Raw genomic sequence first — 20,513 nt, forward strand, 5'->3', positions numbered from 1 at the left:
TTCAGCAGAATCCATTGAATTTCAGCAGAATCCAGTGAATTTCAGCAGAATCCAGTGAATTTCAGCAGAATCCAGTGAATTTTAGCAGAATCCAGTGAATTTTAGCAGATTGTTTTTCCTCATGAGTAAAATGAAATCCTGTTGGAATTTATCTTCTAATTTCACATGAGTACAACTCTGACTGTGACCAATAACTGCTTCAACCAGAGAAAGAAAAATATCCAAAAATGAGGGAGAGAGAGTTGAGGGTCCCTTTTCATGTTAACTGGTGGCACTGGGGTTGGAGGGGTGGGGGGAGTTGTTGTGGGGGGGGTGGAAATAAGGGAAACAAGCTGAAGTCTGCCCTGGGCCTCCCTATGGGGAACCGACTGTCCTAATGGGGGAGGGAAGTGCTTTATCTTCTAACACCTTGTGGAGAGCCCTTAGTTTGGATTTGAAACATCCAACCCACCGTTAGTTCTGACCAGTTCCGATCTACCTAATGGGGTTTTAAGTTGTTGCAGGGTGTAGTGTTCTGGCTAGCTGAAGAATGACATCTACACAAGGCCATTTTATTTTTTTCCCAGTTACCATATTATTGTCCTCTGCCCTCCTGCAGGGACCTGCTCGAAACTCTATGGTCAATGGGAGGTCTCACCCAGCCAGTGTCAGAGCTCCACGAGGAGGCTCGTTGCCACCAGTGGAGCGTAGGCGGCTGAACTGGATCGATGCCCCTGGCGACGTCTTTTTCATGGCAACTGATGAAACCAGGTAAGACTGCTAGAGGTTTCCAGCCCTAAGCAGATCAATGTGGACTCTTGATGCCTTAAGTTACATGAGAGTCTCAGTGCCAAGTCTCCAATGCCATCAGGCCCCCTCCCCCCAAAAGGCACAACAAGGCTTTTTCATTAAGAAACCAAGGTGAAGACACCATTGAGGTTGAAAAGAGTAGGAGAGAAGATGAGGTAAATCAGGAAGTACAGTGGATATCAGTATATACCCGGCTTATATGCTCACTATCCTCACTATCTTGAAATCAAGTCTTTCTTTCCCAGGACCTACAAGTTGTGCAACTCCTTCCCTCTCTCAGTCTTCCCTTCCTTCCTGCTACAAACTTTAGTCTGTTAAAAACCAAGCTTGGCGCCACCTTATCACTACCTCATGGAATACGTTGTGTCTCTTCTTTCAATCTTAGCGCTGTCCTGCACTGTGGGACTTGATCGTTCACCTTGGTTTGCCAGTGATAAGGACAAATGTGGTGCCAAGCTGGGGTTTTCAATGCCTGTAGGAGGGAGTGGAAGCTTGAGGGAGGTGAGGTGTCCCAGTTTGGAGGTTCTGGGAGAGAATGAGTTAGAGTAGGAAATTAGTCTCGGTTTCAACAGAATGAAGATGTAGGGAGGAGGAGCGTGTAGGATACTGTCGTCGGAGCTCGGGAGAACAGAGCTGGTAATCTGATCTCAAACGTACAACTTCCTTGTTATGTACAGTACAGCTATGAATAACTCTGCATTTCACTATTAGAAGCAGCCTTGTAACACTCTGCCACCAGTCATATGATCAGTAATTTGAAACTGCCCATCTCACAATTATGGTTTAGCAGATTGAGGACAGTTATGATCATGTTACTTGCTTTTTCCAGTGCAGTCATATTGTGGTATTCCCAGGGTAGGGGAGGGTGCCAGCACCCACTTTGGATTGTACCCACTTCATATTACATCGAGTTACATTGAGTCTACAGCACAGAAACAGGCCATTCGGCCCAACTGGTCTGTGCCAGTGTTTATGCTCCACACGAGCCTCCTCCCACCCCTCTTGATCTGACCCTATCAGGATATCCTTCTGTTCCTTTCTCCCTCATGTGCTTATCTAGCTTCCCCTTAAATGCATCTATGCGATTTGCCTCAACTACTCCTTGTGATAGCGAGTTCCACATTCTTACCACTCTTTGGGTAAAAAAAAAATTCCTGAATTCTCTACTGGATTTATTAGTGACTATTTTACATTTATGACCTCTAGTTTTGGACTTCCCCACAAGTGAAAACATTTTCTCTACATCTACCCTGTCAAACCCTTTCATTATCTTAAAGATCTCCATCAGGTCACCCCTCTGCCTTCTCTTTTCTACAGAAAAGAGCCCCAGGCTGTTCAGCCTTTCCTGATAAGTATATCCTCTCAGTTCTTGTGAATCTTTTTTGCACCTTCTCCAAAGCCTCTATATCCATTTTATAATATGGAGACCAGAACTGTGCACAGTACTCCGTGGAGTCATCATAGGTACAGCACAGGAGGAGGCTATTTGACCATCATGCCTGTGCCGGCTCTTTAAAAGAGCTATCCAATTAGTTCCACTCCCCTTCTCTTTCCCCATAGCCCTGTAAATGTTTTCCCTTCAAGTATTTATCGAATTCACTTTTGAAAATTACTATTGAATCTGCTTCCATCACCCTTTCAGGCAGTGCATTCCAGATCATTACAACTCACTGCATAAGAAAATGTTTCCTCATGTTGCCCCGGCTCTTTTGTTAATCACCTTAAATCTGTGTAGTCTGGTTACCGACCCTTCTGCCACTGGAAACAGTTTCTCCTTATTATTTCTATCAAAACTGTTCATGATTTTGAGCACCTCTATCAAATTTCCCCTTAACCTTCTCTGTTCCAAGGAGAACAACCCCAGCTTCTTCTGTCTCTCCACATAACTGAAGTCCCCCATCCCTGGTACCATTCTAGTAAATCTCTTCTGCATCCTTTCTAAGGCCTTAACATCTTTCCTAAAATGTGGAGCCCAGAATTGAACACAATACTCCAGCTGAGGCCTAACCAGTTTTATAAAGGTTTGGCATAACTTCCTTGCTTTTGTACTCTACGCCTCCAATAATAAAGCCCAAGATCCCAAATGCTTTTTAACAGCCTTTTCAACTTGTCCTGCCACCTTCAAAGGTTTGTCTGTGTGCACCTCCAGGTTTCTCTGATCTTGCACCCCCTTTAAAATTGTACCATTTAGTTTATATTCCCTCTCCTCATTCTTCCTACCAAAATGCATCACTTCACACTTCCCTGCATTAAATTTCATCTGCCATGTGTCTGCCCATTTCACCAGTCTGTCTATGTCCTCCTGAAGTCTGTTATTATCCTCCATATTGTTTACTACATTTTCGAGTTTCGTGTCATCTGCAAACGTTGAAACTATACCCTCTATACCCAAGTCTCGGTCATTAATATATATCAAAAAGAGGAGTGATCCTAATACTGACCCCTGGGGAACACCGCTGTATACTTCACTCCAATCTGAAAAACTTTTCTACTTTGAGTACTGCCAGTCTTTTAAGTACATCTTCTTCTTTATCTATTTTTATCCTATCCAATATCGCTACTACCTCCTCCTTTACTGCTACTGTGGCAGCATCCTCTTCTCTAGTGAAGACGGATGCGAAGTATCCATTTAGTACCTCAGCCATACCCTCTGCCTCCACAAGAAGATCTCCTTTTTTGTCCCTAATCGGTCCCACCCTTCCTTTGACTACCTTTTTACTATTTATATATTTATAAAAGACTTTGGGTTCCCATTTATGTTAGTCTCAAATCTATTCTCATACTCTCTCTTTGCCCCTCTTATTCCCTTTTTTAGATCTCCTCTGTACTTTCTGTATCCAGCCTGGTTCTCTACTGTATTGTGAATCTTACATTCGTCATAAGCCTCCTTTTTCTGGTTCATTTTAATCTCTATATCTTCAGTCATCCAGGGAGCTCTAGCTTTGGATGCCCTTTCCCTTCCCTCCTCATAGGGATGTGTCTACTCTGTTCCCGAACCAACTCCTCCTTGAAGGCCTCTCATTGTTCAATTACTGTTTTGCCTATCAATTTTTGATTCCAATCCACCAGGGCAAGATCCCTTTTTAACTCACTGAAATTTGCCCTCCTCCAGTTAAGCATTTTCAAATTTGATTGTTCCTTGTCCCTTTCAATAACTATTCTAAACCTAATGATATTATGATCACTGTTCCCCAAATGCTCCCCCAATGAAACATGCTCCACTTGCCCCACTTCATTCCCCAGAACTAGATCCAGCACTGTTTCCTTCCTGGTTGGGCTGGAAACACACTGTTCCAGAAAGTTATCTTGAACACATTTCAGGAATTCCTTCCCCTCTTTGCCCTGTACACTGTTATTGTGTGATCTAACCTAGGTTCTATAGAAGTTTAACAAAACGTCTCTGCTTTTCAATTCTATCCTTCTGAAATGCTTGGTTTGCCTTTTTTAGAGCCTTATTAACCTGCGTCACTACTTTTAGTGATTTGTGTGTCTGTACCCCAGATCCCTTTGCTCCTCTACCCCATTTAGACTCTTAGTATCCAAGCAGTATGTGGCCTTTTTATTCTTCCTACCACAATGCACCGCCTCACACTTATCTATATTGAAATTCATTTGCCAATTACATGCCTATTCTGCAAATTTATTAATGTCTTCTTGCATTTTGATGCATTCTTCATTTGTATTAACTACACTGTACAAATACAAAGCTACATGGCAGCCCTATGTACGCAGGCACAGAGCGTGGCAGCCCTATGTACGCAGGCACAGAGCGTGGCAGCCCGTACGTACGCAGGCACAGAGCGTGGCAGCCTGTACGTACGCAGGCACAGGGCGTGGCAGCACGTACGTACGCAGGCACAGAGCATGGCAGCACGTACGTACGCAGGCACAGAGCGTGGCAACCCGTACATTCGCAGGCATAGAGTGTGGCAGCCCGTATATACGCAGGCACAGAGCGGTATGAATGGGGCTGTGCGTAAGTGTATGTGCACGGAGCAGGGCAGCGTGCAAGTGTGCGTACACGGAGCAGGGCTGCGTGCAAGTGTGTGTACATGAAGCAGGGCTGCGTGCAGGTGTGTGTACACGGAGCAGGGCTACATGCAGGTGTGTACACATGGAGCAGGGCTGCATGCAGGTGTGTACACGGAGAAGGGCTGTGTGCAAGTGTGTGTACATGAAGCAGGACTGCATGCAAGTGTGTGTAACTATGCATGCACAGAACGGGGCTGTGTATCAGTTTGCAGGCACAGAAAGGGGCATTAAGTACCTGCTCACGGAGTGGAACTGCCTGGAGATGTATGGAGTAGTATAACCTAGTGCTACCTGCTCACACTACTCCAAGATCAGGCAGTCACAAATTGGTGCAGTTACACAGTGTGATACTCAGATTGGAGCAGTTACACCGTGTGATATACAGATTGGTACAGTTACACAGAGTAGAACACAGATTGGAGCAGTTACACAGAGTGATGCACAGATTGGAGCAGTTATACAGTGTGATATACCCCAGATGGGAGCAGTTACACATGATATACAGATTGATGCGATTATAAAGTGTGATATACAGATTGGAGCAGTTACACAGTGTGATATACAGGTTGGTGCGGTTACAGTGTGATATACAGATCGGTGCAGTTACACAGTGTGATATACAGATCGGTGCAGTTACACAGTGTGATACACAGATTGGTGCAGTTACACAGTATGATATACAGATTTATGCGGTTACACTGTTATATACAGATCGGTGTATTTACACAGTGTGATACACAGATTGGTGTGATTACGCAGTGTGATATACAGATTGGTGGGGTTATGCAGTGTAGTATACAGATTGGTGCAGTTATACAGTGTGATATACAAATTGGTGCAGTTATACAGTGTGATATACAAATTGGTGCAGTTATACAGTGTGATATACAGATTGGTGCAGTTATACAGTGTGACATACAAATTGGTGCAGTTATACAATGTGATATACAGATTGTGCAGTTATACAGTGTAGTATACAGATTGGTGCAGTTATACAACATATTACACAGATTGGAGAAGTTAGAGTGGGGAAACACTCAGTACTGACTCTACTGCCTCCAGCCTCAAAAACACATGGGGAAGTAATATTGCCCCTCTCTACCACCCCCACCTAAATATCAGTACTAAGTACATTACTGTTTGTTATTTGGGAAAAATTGGAATCTCCTATTTGTTAGAGTTTGTTCCAGTGACTTGTTTTCCCTGCTGGAGTCCTGTCATTCGCCTTCCTCTTCACAACCTGAAGATGTATGCATCCCTGGTTCCATTCCTATCTATCCAGTCCTAGCCAGAGAACCATCTGCAACGGCTTCTTTTTCCGCCCCTGCACCGTTGCTTCTGGAGTCCCCCAAGGATCTATCCTTGGCCCCTCCTATTTCTCATCTACAAGCTCCTCACAGCGACATCTGTGAGAGGAAAGATGTTCTTACTATAAGTTGCCCCTCAAAATAAGAGGGTTCACAGCAATACACATAGTTATTCACAGATTTTCAAAGCATTTGATAATCACTATTATTGACAATAATTAAACATACACTTAACAATAGCACTTACGAGTTTTTAACCTGGAGAATCCACACATTAACAGCGAAATGGTCGGCTGATTAGGCCCCATCGAATTCTGAGGTCACTTTTCCCGCATTGATTGTTTTATATTATTTTTTCCCAATCCTGTTATGTTTTAGTTTTACCTATTGTTCCTTTGGTGTCTTTGGTGTCCCCTGTCAATGACTTACACATCCTGATTGATCTGTCAATCAAATCCTTAGGGTGATGTCAGTTACAGAACTATCAAAGACCTTCTAATGCTCCTGTGCACAAGTTACTTCTTCATCGCCCTGGGCCGCATTCCTTTCGACAGGTGTCTCCTTCCAGGGTGACCTTTGCAGACAGCCATTTATATATCAATACAAACACCTTCAACTTTACAGACACCTAACCACCAGGAAATTGTCACACACCTCTTGTGTCACTGCGAAGTAGAAAGAAGAATAACTTATAAGATGCTGTTCCGTCTATATACCCACTCGCACGTACTAGGACTAAAGATCTTATTACAGGGTCTGTCCATATCAAAGGGGCAATCAAACTGCTACTGAGATCAGTTCCAATTGAAAAGTTACTGAACACAGTTAAATTAATATAAAGAGAAATCAATAGCAATTCCATTTGATTAACCCTTCATTAGCACATCATCTGTCAGCTTCTACATGTACTCTGACGACACCCAGCTCTACCTCACCACCACCTCTCTCGACCCCTCCACTGCCTCTGATTTGTTCCGCAGCTTGTCCAACATCCAACATTGGATGAGCAGAAATTAAATCTCAGTAAAGGAAGATGTAGCTGAGATACTGGATGGGCTAAAAATTGATTAAGAGGAGGTACTAGAAAAGCTAGCTATACTTAAAGTAGATAAATCACAGGTCCAGATGGGATGTAGCCTAGGTTGCTGAGGGAAGTAAGGGTTGAAATTGCGGAGGTGCTGGCCATAATCTTCCAAACATCCCTAAACACGGGGGTGATGCCAGAGGACTGGAGAAACAGAGTAATGGTGAACGGTTGTTTTTCAGACTGGAGGGAGGTGTGCAGTGGTGTTCCCCAGGGGTCAGTGCTGGGACCACTTCTTTTCTTGATATATATTAATGACTTGGACTTGGGTGGACAGGGCACAGTTTCCAAATTTGCAGATGACACAAAAATTGGAAGGGTAGTAAACAGTGAGGAGGATTGTGATAGACTTCAAGAGGATATAGAGAGGCTGGTGGCATGGGCAGACACATGGCAGATGAAATTTAACGCAGAAAAATGCGAGGTGATGCGTTTCAGCAGGAAAAGCGAGGAGAGGCAATATAAACTAAAGGGCACAATTCTAAAGGGGGAACAGGAACAGAGAGATCTGGGGGTATATGTGCACAAATAGTTGAAGGTGGTTGAGAAAGCAGTTAAAAAAGCATACAGGATCCTGGGCTTTATAAATAGAATACAAAAGCAAGGAAGTCATGATGAACCTTTATAAAACACTGGTTCGACCACAACTGGAGTATTGTGTCCAATTCTGGGCACCGCACTTTAGGAAAGATGTGAAGGCCTTAGAGGGGGTGCAGAAAAGATTTACTAGAATGATTCCAGGGATGAGAGACTTTAGTTATGTGGATAGACAGGAGAAGCTGGGGTTGTTTTTCTCGGAACAGAGAAGGTTGAGAGGAGATTTGATAGAGATATTCAAAATCATGAAGGGTCAAAACAGAGTAGACAGAGAGAAACTGTTCCCATTGGCATAAGCAGAGGACATAGATTTAAGGTGATTGGCAAAAGAACCAAAGATGACATGAGGAAAATCTTTTTCACACAGCGAGTGGTTAGGATCTGGAATGCACTGCCTGAGGGGGTGGTGGAGGCAGATTCAATCATGGCCTTCAAAGGGGGACTGGATGAGTACTTGAAAGGAAAATATTTGCAGGGCTATGGGAATAGGGCGGGGGAGTGGGACTAGCTGGATTGCTCTTGTATAGAGCCGGTTTGGACACGATGGGCCGTATGGTCCCTTTTTGTGCTGTAACCTTTCTATGATTCTAAATATTAATTAATCCAATTGAATATTAGGATGACTGAAGCCACAAACTCTGTTCCCTGACCACCAACTCAATCCCTCTCCCTGGCCACTGTCTGAGGCTGAACCAGACCGTTCGCACCCTTGGTGTCCCATTTAACCCTGAGATGAGCTTCTCACCCGAGATCGTCTCTATCAGCAAGACCGCTTTCTTCCACCTCCATAACATCACCGGTCTCTACTCCTGCCTCAGCTCATCTGCTCCTGAAACCCTCGTCCATACCTTTGTTGCCTCCAGATTCGACTATTCCAATGCTCTCCTGGCCGCCCTCCCACCTCCCACCCTCCGTAAACTTGAGCTTATCCAAAACTCTGCTGCCCGTATCCTAACTCGCACCAAGTCCTGTTCACCCATCATCCCTGTGCTCGCTGACCTACATTGGCACCTGGTCCGGCAACGTCTCAATTTTAAAATTCTCATCCTTTCAAATCCCTCCATGGCCTCGCCCCTCCCTATCTCTGTAACCTCCTCCAGCCCTACAACCCTCCGAGATCTCTGTGCTCCTCCAATTTTGGCCTCTTGTGCATCACCGATTTTTGTCGCTGCACCATTTGCAGCCGTGCCTTCAGCTGCCTAAGCCCTAAGCTCTGGAATTCTCTCCCTAAACCTCTCCGCCTCTCTACCTCTCTCTCCTCCTTTAAGACACTCTTTAAAACCTACCTCTTTGACCAAGCTTTTGGTCACATGTCCTAATATTTCCTTATGTGGCTCGGTGTCAAATTTTGTTTGATAATGCTCCTGTGAAGCGCCTTGGGACGGTTTACTATGTTAAAGGCGCTATATAAATGCAAGTCGTTGATTTATCTGAACCTCCCACAAATACGAATGAAAGAAATAATTACCAGCAGAGTTGGTGTGAGGCTCCTGGTTTGATGCCACTCTCTCCCTTCCCCTTTTGTTGGTCTCTCTACAAATACAAATATTCATTCACACTCTACATATTGTACAACAGCACACGTAGGGGCTAGGTGGGTTATGCAACAAAAAACCTCGTCCGATGCCTGGCTAACTCCTCTATGCTGCCTTCTTTTAATTAGGATGCTTTACCATTAAACAACAGCAAAGGAAAACGGCAGTGATGCATATGCCTCTCAATCCAGAAAAATTGCTTGATTTCCTGGTTCTACAGAAAGACAGAATCCTGCCCTGAGCTGGCCTGAGTTTCCACTACCGAGGGAGTGCTGAACTGTTAGAGGTGCCATCTTTCGGATAAGATGTTAATATAAGATAGTCACTAATAAATCCAATAAAGAATTCAGAAGAAACTTCTTTACTCAGAGAGTGGTAAGAATATAGAACTCGCCACCACAAGGAGTAGTTGAGATGAATAGCATAGATGCATTTAAAGGGAAACTAGATAAACACATGAAGGAGAAAGGAATAGAAGGATATACTGTTAGGGTTAGATGAAGTAAGTGGGTGGTAAAGTGACTAGTATATCAAAAATAGTGGGGAACCAAGGGGTAAATGAGAGTGAGGAACTTAAAACAATTAATATCACTAGAGAAAAAGTACTGGACAAACTAATGGGACTAAAAGCCGACAAATCCCCTGGACCTGATGGCCTACATCCGAGGGTTCGAAAAGAGGTGACTGCAGACACAGTGGATGCATTGGTTATGATCTTCCAAAATTCTGTAGATTCTAGAATGGTCCCAGTGGATTGAAGTTAGCAAATGTTACCCCGTTATTCAAGAAGGGAGGGAGAGAGAAAACAGGGAACTACAAGCCAGTTAGCCTGACATCGGTCGTTGGGAAAATGCTGGAATCCATTATTAAGGAACTGGTGACAGGGCACTTAGAAAATCATAATATGATTAGGCAGAGTCAACATGGTTTTATGAAAGGGAAATCGTGTTTGACAAATTTATTAGAGTTTTTTGAGGATGTAACTAGCAGGGTAGATAAAGGAGAACCAGTGGATGTAATATATTTGGATTTTCAAAAGGCATTTGATAAGGTGCCACATAAAAGGTTGTTACGCAAGGTAAGGGCTCATGGGGTTGGGGGTAATTTATTAGCATGGATAGAGGATTGGATAAAGGACAGAAAACAGAGTAGGGATCAATGGGTCATTCTCAGGTTGGCAGGCTGTAACTAGTGGGTGCTGCAAGGATCAGTGCTTGGGCCTCAGCTATTTACAATCTATATTAATGACTTAGATGAAGGGACCAAGTGTAATGTATTCAAGTTTGCTGACGATACAAAGCTAGGGGGGAAAGTAAGCAGTGAGGAGGACACAAAGAGTCTGCAAAGGGATATAGACAGGTTAAGTGAGTGGGCAAGAAGGTGGCAGATGGAGTATAATGTGGAGTACAAGAGTAAGGAAGTCTTACTACAGTTGTACAGGGCTACGGTGAGACCACAACTGAAGTTGGTCTCCTTATCTAAGGAAGGATATACTTGCCTTGGAGGCAGTGCAACGAGGGTTCACTAGATTGATTCCTGGGATGAGAGGGTTGTCCTATGAAGAGAGGTTGAGTAGAATGGGCCTATTCTCTCTGAAGTTTAGAAGAATGGGAGGTTATCTCATTGAAACATGTACGATTATGAGAGGGCTTGACAGGGTAGATGCTGAGAGATTGTTTCCCCTGGCTAGAGAACTAGGGGGCATAGTCGCAGGATACGGGATCGGCTATTCAAGACTGAGATGAGGAGGAATTTCTTCACTCAGAGGGTTATGAATCTTTAGAATCCTCTACCCCAGAGGGCTGTGGATGCTGAGTCGTTGAATATATTCAAGGCTGAGATAGATAGATTTCTGCACTTTAGTGGAATCAAGGGATAAGGGGATCAGGTAGGAAAGTGGAGTTGAGGTCAAAGATCAGCCATGATCTGATTGAATGGCGGAGCAGGCTCCAGGGGCCGTATGGCCTACTTCTGCTCCTATTTCTTATGTTCTTATGTTCTTAGTACTTCATTGACTGTGAAGTGCTTTGGGGCATCCTGAGATCGTGAAAGGTGCTATATAAATGCAAGTTCCTTTTCTTTATTCATCTCACCTGCTGTTTGTGGGAGCTTACTGTGCACAAATTGGTTGCCGTGTTTGTCTACATTACAACAGTGACTGCACTTCAACTATCAGGGAAGACTGAATAGGCTGAGGCTCTATTCTCTAGAAAACACAAGGCTGTGGGGTGACCTAATAGAGGTCTTTAAAATTATGAAGGGGTTAGATGAAGTAAGGAGAGAGGAGGCTTGTGTGGAGCATAAACATCGGTATGGACCAGTTAGGCGCAACGGCCTGTTTCTGTGCTGTACATTCTATGTAATCCAATGAGAGTGAAGCACTTTGGGACTTGCTGAAGAGTGAAAGGTGCTATATGAATGCAAGTTCCTTCTTTTCTTGAATGCATCACAGGTCGAGAGGTGCGGTGAGCATTAACCAGCCGTCGGCCTGGCAGCAGGGTATTAACTTGGTTTGCGACTATAGATATATATATATACACAAAAAAAGTACTGAGTAAAGGTCTGTGTTAATTTTTTCGCAGGAGGATCCGCAAGTTACTTTCTTCCATTGAGAGGAGACGGAGTGGGAGGCGGCCCCAAGCACCGATCACCGTTGAGCAGCACCGCCCAGATTCTGCAAAAGGCCTGAGGCCTCCCACCAACGACGAGCCCATTGTCATTGAAGACTAGCTAAGGAGAGCCAACATCGGCCACCTCTCTGCATTCCACACTGACAGTGTTGGCTTCACCCAGTGGGAGCGGAACTTTAGTTGTTTTCTTTTTTAAAAAATATTTCAAACGACCACCTTCTTTGTAACCTGAACCTGCCTAACCAATTCCCGCATCCAAATCGGCAGCCAAATGGTACTTGTTGGTTATCTGCCCTTCCCTTCATTTGGCTTTTGTCGTTGGACTTCAAAAAGAAAAGAACTCGTATTTCTATAGCGCCTTTCACGACCTCAGGACGTCTCATAGCGCTGCCCAGCCGATGAAATTCTTTTTGAAGTGTAGTCACTGTTGTAATGTACGAAATGTGGCAATTTGCGCACAGCAAGATCCCTCAAACAGCAATGAGATGAATGACCAGATAATCTGTTTTTAAGAATGTTGGCTGAGGGATAAGTATTGGCCAGGACACCGGGGGAGAACTCCCAGCATCTGTTTTCCTTCTGTAAAGCCAATTAAGATACAAGAGAAAACAAAGATGATATTTTCGTCTTTCGGTGAGAACTTGGGTCCAAATGGAGGGGTCTGTGGCCCTTTAATCAGTGAGGTGAGGCCTCCTCATACTTCAGACTTTGGTTTGGTATTTCTAACAAAGTTTTGCATCGTTGGAAATGTCAGCCTTTCAAACCTTCCTGCTTGATCCCAAAGGGCAAGCTAAGAATTTTTATTTCCCCATTTTCTCCCACCAGTGCTGACTCAGGCTTCCAGGGTGGGTACTGACCACAGTAAGCTGTCTCGTGCCCACCCCCGCCCTTCACGTGTGAGCCTAGGAGGGCTTCACAACCGAGGCCCGCCGGAAACTCTAACATGCCTTGTTGTTCCACACGTTGACCGAGCCACTGGTTATTCCCAACATTTGTGTTGGGGAAGGGTCTTTAAAAAAAAAATCTCCCATTTTCTGTTGTGTTTCTCCCCATCTCCCCTGAGAGCACTAATTTCTTGCTTGGGGTACAGTTCCGCAGAGGCCAGCAGCTCTCCACTACCTCACGCGAATGGCCGGTGTGCCTGGACACTGAGTGGTGGCTGACTGTTCAACCATGGGGGGAATCACAGCCGAGCCTGATTCTGTCCTCACACATGCACTTTCCAACAGTATGGTGATCCAGAGCAGGAACCCGGGCTGATTATTTCCCCGACCCCAGTCTGGGGCACTGACGTCAGGAGTAATTTCATAGTATCATCAGTTCTCTAATTGAGATTAAGGCAGGCCAGGAATTTAAAACTTTCCAAAAAAAAATTATTTGCTGAAATGGGGTTTATAGAGCCAGCGATGGTATAAGGAGAGGGGAGGGGGGTTTCGCCAAAAAAGCCAACATTTTATATTCTCTCTCCGTCAAAGGTCACTTCTCACCCAACTTCTTGTTTCTCCTCTGTTTGCCTGTCTTGTGTTATACAGATGTTTACGGACGGGTTTAGATAAAGTAAATAAAGAGAAACTGTTCCCATTGGCAGAAGGGTCGAGAACCAAAGGACACAGATTTAAAGTGATTGGCAGAAGAACCAAAGGCGACATGAGGAAAAACTTTATTATGCTGCGAGTATTTATGATCTGCAGTGCGCTGCCTGAAAGGGTGGTGGAAGCAGATTCAATTGTGGCTTTCAAAAAGGAATTGGATAAACATTTGAAGGGAAAAAATCTGCATGACCAGGGGAAAGAGCGGGGGAATGGGACTAACTGGATTGCTCTTACAAAGAGCCAGCACAGGCTCGATGGGCCAAATGGCCTCCTTCTATGCTGTAACCATTCTATGATTCTATGAGGGATGGTTCTCCAGATCAGGACCAATGAGGCTTGAATGTGACAGTGAAACTTGGGGGAGGGATGTGGGGTAATTTTATTGTGTGACGATGTGTTACCTTCTTACCCTGTTCAAAGAGCTCCCCCGTCACCCGGAGTAAGACATCCCTCTTTTGGCCTGGTTTTATTTCCCCCCCCCTCCCCTTCTCACTCAGTGGGTTTGTGATCTCTCTCGTTCTTTTTAATCCTAAATCTCGTTCCTAACCTTTCCCTGAATAATAGAATCTTACATCACAGAAGGAGGCCATTCGGCCCATCGTGCCTGTGCCAACTCTTTGAACGAGCTATCCAATTAGTCCCACTCCCTTGGTCTTCCCCACAGCCCTGCAAATTTTTCCTTATCATGTATATATCCAATTACTTTTTGAAAATTATTCTTGAATCTGCTTCCACTACCCTTTCAGGCAGTGCATTACAGATCATAACAACTCGCTGCATAAAAAAAATTCTCTTCATCGCCCCTCTGGTTCTTCTGCCAATTACCTTAAATCTGTGTCCTCTGTTTACCGACCCTCCTGCCAGTGGAAACAGTTTATCCTTATTTACTCATATTAACCTGTTTATTTCTCCTCCCTTTCTGAACTTTCTACCTGACACCCCTCCACATCTGACTCCAGGTGAGCAGGAAGACATTGTACAGCCTCCTGTGAGGTTCTGATACTACGCTGGAGCCGATCAGGAGCAGGCATGCAATGAGTTCATCTCCCCTTACTCCCCTTCCCATCTTGGACTCCACCCTCTATCTCCAACATTAACACGGCTGCTCGTAAAAAGACCCTGAAGGTTCGACAGAGCTCAGCGCCACATCCCAATGTCCCCCAACCAGCCGAGTGTCTATCATTTGAGGACGGAGTGTTTTAAAAAAAAATGTTTGTCTTTTGTTTTTTTTAAAGAAGGTTTTAGGTTCAACACAAAAAATGAAGACGAATTAACTTCCAGTTTATGAATAAAGATGGAGTTTAAGTTAAGTATGAGCTCCCTCCGTTTCTGTACGGCACCTGTGCTTGGACCTGACTCAGTTTTGCGAGAGGAAGCGATATCATTTGAACCATGGGTGAGTTAGTGTCCAATTCATGCGTGTCACCAGCGTCCATTACGACCAAGAAGGGTGCCGATAATGCTCTCCCAAAGACACTGACTCCTTGCTGGGGCAATATAACAAGCTCTCGTCAAGAAGGGAGCGAGGGATAAACTGGGAACTGTAGGCCAGCTAGTTTGATCTGAGATCTGGGCAAACTCTTAAGAGCCAATTTTAACCCTGCCTGCCCAGCAGAGACTGACCGAGCGGGCAGGCAGCTAAAATGGCCCGTTGGACTTGCCTGCACCGACCCGCGGCTTCCAATCCTAACCTGCTCTTATGAGCAGGCGAGAGGGACGCCCACCAAAAACCGGTGGGGGTTCTTCTTTAAATATGCAGATTGGGCTCCGATGATGTCATGGGGCTCGACTGCCATTTTAACCAGAGGTCTGTGCGGGTACGGACGGGAGGCTGAGTTGAAATCTCCTGGGCCTCATGCTGTGCAGGTCCGGATGGTTTGCTGTCCGCCTCAGCCCTCAAGAAAATGTAGATCGAAAATTGGTTAACGGACAGGAAACAAAGGGTTATGGTAAATGGGTATTTGCTCCGATTGGAGAAGGGTTGAAAGCGGTGGGTTCACTCTGATCTCAGTGTTTACATATGAGAGCGCGGGATGCTTTGGGCGTGGGCATAGAGTGCATGATATTGAAATTTGCTGACAATATAAAAGAGATTGGAGCAGGACTGTAAAAGACTTTAGGGGGACTAAGCAAATTAGTGGAATGGGCAGGCAGGTGACAGATGCAATTTAATGTGAAGAGGTTTGAGATACTGCATACATTGGGAGTAGAAACAAAGAATGGGAATATAAACAAAGGAAAGATGCTGAAGGGCGTGGAGGAACAGATTGACCCTGGGGTGCAAATAGAAAATTCCTCGAAAGTACAAATGCAGGTTGGTAAGGCCAATAGAATTTGGGAATTTATAGATAGGGCATAGAGCTAATGGTAAAGTTGTACAAGGCAATGGATAGGCCACAGTTAGAGTACTGTGTGCAGTTTGGGTGCCCCATTATGAAAAGTACATTTAAGCCATAGAGCACGTTTAGCGTAGGCTCAACAGGATGATGCCAGGGATGGGAAACTTTAATACTGAGGAGAGATTTGGGATACTGGGACCGGAGCAGAGAAGGAGATTTAATAGAGGTTATTAAAATTATGAAGATTCTTGGATAATCGTGAATAGGAAAAGACTATTTTCTCTGCTTGGGAAGTCAGTGTTGAGGTGATCATCAATTTAGAATTGTTACTAAGAGAGGTTAGGAGAGATTTCTTTGCACAGAGGGTTGTTGGAGCATGGAATGCTTTGCCACATGGAGTGTTTTGAGGCAGAGACCATTGCATCTGTTGAGGCAAGAGTCAATAAAAATTTGAAGCAGATGAAGATACAGGGCCTCCTTCTGTGCTGTAAAGTTCTATGGGTACAGTTCCTCACAGTCCCACAAACCTCCAGTACCTTGCCCAAGTGACCATTATTCATGTATGAGCCTAGACACTGATTATTGAGGACCCGGTCATTGGGGAGGGGTGATAGTTGAGTCCAAACCTACCCTTACCCAAAATGCATGAGCACTGGCTGATTTTGTTTGTTCCTCTCTCTAACCCAAAAGGCTGGGATTAGCTGACTTCAACTAACCAGAACCTGGGACCATCCTCTGTGGTTTGGTTCCTCACTGAGCAGTGCCCCAGGCAGGGATTCCTGATACAGTGATATGGTCCATAGGGAGCTATTATATTTTTCTAAATAAGAGATTCATCTGTGCTTTTTGGGGCCGTTTTAAGTGCGCATAGCAGGTGAAGAAAGTTTTATACTGTTCTACCTTTCCAAAGCTCCAGGATAACTCTGGAGGTTGATGTGGCGCGTTCTGTTTGTGGTCCCGATTTCACTCGGGTGTTGTCCGAGGCCCAGGACAGACCGGGTGACTCTCCTTCACACTCAGTCACGGTTTATGATGTGACCAGCTCCTCTGAATGAGATCAGTACCTGAGATCATGGCCCCGATATTACCAGGGAGGCAGGTTGGCAGTGGGGGGTCGACTGGGCGCGTGGGTAACCCACCCAGTAAAATCGGTGGGTTCCCCACGCGATCGCGGGTAAATTGAAGCCACTTACCTTGGCTTCCGGGTTTCCCGTTGGAAACTTGCGCAGTGGGCGAACTGCACACCTGCATCACAGGCTGTCAGCTGGAGGAGCCCTATTTAAAGGGGCAGTCCTCCAATGCTGCTCCTGCAGCAAACAGCCAAAATTACAGCATGGAGCAGCCCAGATGTTACTGGATGGGGTGAGGAGGAGGATAGAGATCTTCTACCCGGCAGACGGGAGGAAGCGGCCTGCCTCTGCCACCGAGAAGGCCTGGCTCGAGGTGGCAGAGGAAGTCAGCAGCACCAACAACATATCCCGCACCTGGATACAGTGCAGGAGGCGCTTCAATGACCTAACTAGGTCAGCCAAAGTGAGCACACTTACTCATTCTCCTACACTCCATCTTCCACATCACCCCCTCCACCCCACAACTCCTTCTGCACTGCCAACACTTCTCTATCACATCACTCCTCACACCCACTCAAAACTCATCCTCAACTTACCTGCACTTACTCACCTCCCCAGTACTCATCCTGCCACTACCACTCAACCCAATCCTCATACAATCTCATGGCTCTGTCTCATACTCACCCTCTGATACATCTCTTTCACGGTCACCCTCACCCACCCTGCCACTACCTCTGCTGCAGCCACAGGGGATGCATCACGTATGAGTAGTAGGAAGCGTAAGGCAAAGGTTTTGTGAGCACAAAGTGGGTGCACAAGGGTGTTTGACGGTTTGTCATGTTTTTTATTTATATTTGATTTTGGTTCAACTCACATTAAATATTATATTGTCACCACTACTGCCACGTCTTGGCCATTCTTGACTGGCTTGTGCAATATGTCCCTTTCATGAGGTTCTCCATGAACACCCACCCTCGATGCCACCCATTGGGTCACCCTACAGTGGGTGTATGTGTAGTTGCACGACCACTCTGTGCAGGTGCCTGTGGCGCAGCGCTGTGTTGTGGTGCACCACGTGGCAGAGGTGGACGGCATGCCTGGCGAGGCTGGTGAGGTTGCTCGTCCTCGGATGAAGTGATGAATGCAGCCATGGCGCCCCCCCATCCTGACAGTGTGAGTTTGAGGGGGTCCGCAAAGTAGGTAAATGGGTTTGCACAGCAGAGTTTAGGGTATAAATTAATAATTTTGAGTGGAAAGACAAAGGTGTCGCAGCCAAAACTTTGTCTGAAGTGACAGAGTGCCCTGCTGCAATAAATGAAGTATTCCCCCCAACTGTCAAAAAATCCTTTGCATCCCCAACTGGCTGCTAACTGAAGCACATCTGCTCCAACAGGGAGTGTTTCCCAGAGCACGGGAAACACGCTGAGGATCCATGAAAATTGCAGCCCTGCCAAAATCTCCTGTCAATGAGGTCTGTCAAGTACCTCAACTAGGTAAGTAAGTATTTAAATTGTCATCCCGCCGGCTTTAATTGCCGGTGGGAATCTCGCATATGGGAGTTGCGCGCACAACCCAAACGCGTCATTGGGGAACCCGGAAGTGGGCAGGTTGGAGCCGGGCTCCAGACCTGCTCCGGGATTCCCCCATTTTAGGAGCCCCCCCCCCCACCCCCGCCTTGAACGCACCCGCTCGGCCATCCTAAAATCGGACCCCATAAGTCTCCTCCACATGTACAGGAGGATTTCCCAGTGAAACAGGGTGCAGTGTATTTTAATAGAATAATGGAATCATACACCACAGAGGGAGTCATTCGGCCCATCGTGCCTGTGCCAGCTCTTTGAAAGAGCTATCCAATTAGTTCCACTCACTCAGCCCTGTACATTTTTCTTTTTTAAAATATTTATCCAATTCCATTTTGATAGCTACTATTGATTCTGCCTCCACCTCCCTGTCAGGCAGTGCATTCCAGATCATCACAATTCCCTGAGTAAAAAATTACCTTAAATCTGTACCCTCTGTTTACCGACCCTCCTGCCAGTGGAAACAGTTTCTCCCCATTTACTTTATCAAAACCCAGTATAGTTTTAAACACCTCTGTTAAATCTCCCCTGAACCACAATAAAAGGTGTTGTATCACAGATTTAGTGCCACATAATCTAACATGGATTGATGTCTAATAAATCTAACCCTGCTGGTTGTTGGAAGCACAGTACTGCTGTGGCAGACCATTTATATTGCGTGACCCAGCACATACGCTTGTGACTTTGCCAGTCTGACTCTCTCAATGCTGGAGGAAGCCAGCGGTGGTTAATGTTCCCTGCTGGTCAGTGCAGGTGGGCTGAAGGGTCAGCACGCCCCAGGCATGCTGGGCAACCCCACCCCAAGAGTGCCCCCAGAGAAGGGTTTTCAGGAAGTTTTTTGAAGGCGAGGGGGAGAGAGCTAGCCAAGGAGTTGCAGTGGGCAGGAGTGTGGTGCTTGAATGAACGGCTGGCCATGATGGAGTGGGGGGGGGGGGGGGTGATACTGACAGGGTTGATACAGGGCTGTGTGAGGGGTGATACTGACAGGACTGATACAGGATTGATACTGACAGGACTGATGCTTACAGGATTGATACTGACAGGATTGACACCGACAGGACTGTGTGACAGGGCCAATACTGACTGGACTGACACTGACAGGACTGTGTGACAGGGCCAATACTGACTGGACTGACACTGACAGGACTGTGTGACAGGGCCAATACTGACTGGACTGACACTGACAGGACTGTGTTACAGGACCAATACTGACAGGGCCGATTCTGACAGGGCTGATACTGAAGGGGCTGTGTTGCTGAATGCTTTGGCTGCTTATATCTGAGAAGGTTTTTGTCCCATTTTATCAAACGGTTTGTTGCAAAAACACAGGAACATCAGACATATTAAGTAAGCAGTGTTACAACACTTTACCTCATTGTCCAGATTTTGAAATGGATCAGCGGGGGCCTTGTGAGAACTCTCGGAGCTGCAACGTGCAGGAAGAGCTCATTATGAGCCACGACCCTCCCATATGTCCACAGACTCGCGATCTTCTGTAACCCTGTTACACAGCCAGAGACTCAGGCTGACCAGGGCTCCCCATCCACTGACCAGTGCTCCCAACCAATGAACAATACTCCCCACCCACTGACCATTACTCCACCTGCCCATTGACCAGTGCTCCCCGCCCACCGACCATTACTGCCCCTGCCCACTGACCATTACTCCCCCTGCCCACTGACCAGTGCTCCCTGTCCACTGACCAATGCTCCCCATCCACTGACCAGTGCTCCCCACATTGACCAGTGCTCCCCGCCCACTGACCATTACTCCCCCTGCCCACTGACCAGTGCTCCCTGCCCACTGACCAGTGCTCCCTGTCCACTGACTGCTCCCCATCCACTGACCAGTGCTCCCCACACTGACCATGCTCCCCCTGCCCACTGACCAGTGTTCCCCCTTCCCACTGACTAATACTCCTCTTGCCCACTGACTAGTACTCCTCCTGCCCACTGACC

General features: G+C 46.0%; 1 protein-coding gene across 2 annotated transcripts in view; it reads left to right on the forward strand.

The window, feature by feature from the left end:
* mta1 (metastasis associated 1) overlaps window positions 1–14,876 on the forward strand; it is a 236,745-nt gene extending 221,869 nt beyond the window's left edge. The window contains exons 19-20 of one of the 2 annotated variants that reach the window (XM_067991195.1): window positions 599–750; window positions 11,927–14,876. In XM_067991195.1, coding sequence (XP_067847296.1) covers window positions 599–750; window positions 11,927–12,074 — 300 coding nt within the window. In that variant the 3' untranslated portion in view covers window positions 12,075–14,876. The remainder of the gene's footprint in view (window positions 1–598; window positions 751–11,926) is intronic. The other variant, XM_067991197.1, reaches the window with a different exon arrangement.
* The last annotated feature ends 5,637 nt before the right edge of the window (window positions 14,877–20,513 follow it).

This window comes from Heptranchias perlo, chromosome 10 (genome assembly GCF_035084215.1).
Source record: "Heptranchias perlo isolate sHepPer1 chromosome 10, sHepPer1.hap1, whole genome shotgun sequence".
In the NCBI taxonomy this organism is placed as follows: domain Eukaryota; kingdom Metazoa; phylum Chordata; class Chondrichthyes; order Hexanchiformes; family Hexanchidae; genus Heptranchias; species Heptranchias perlo.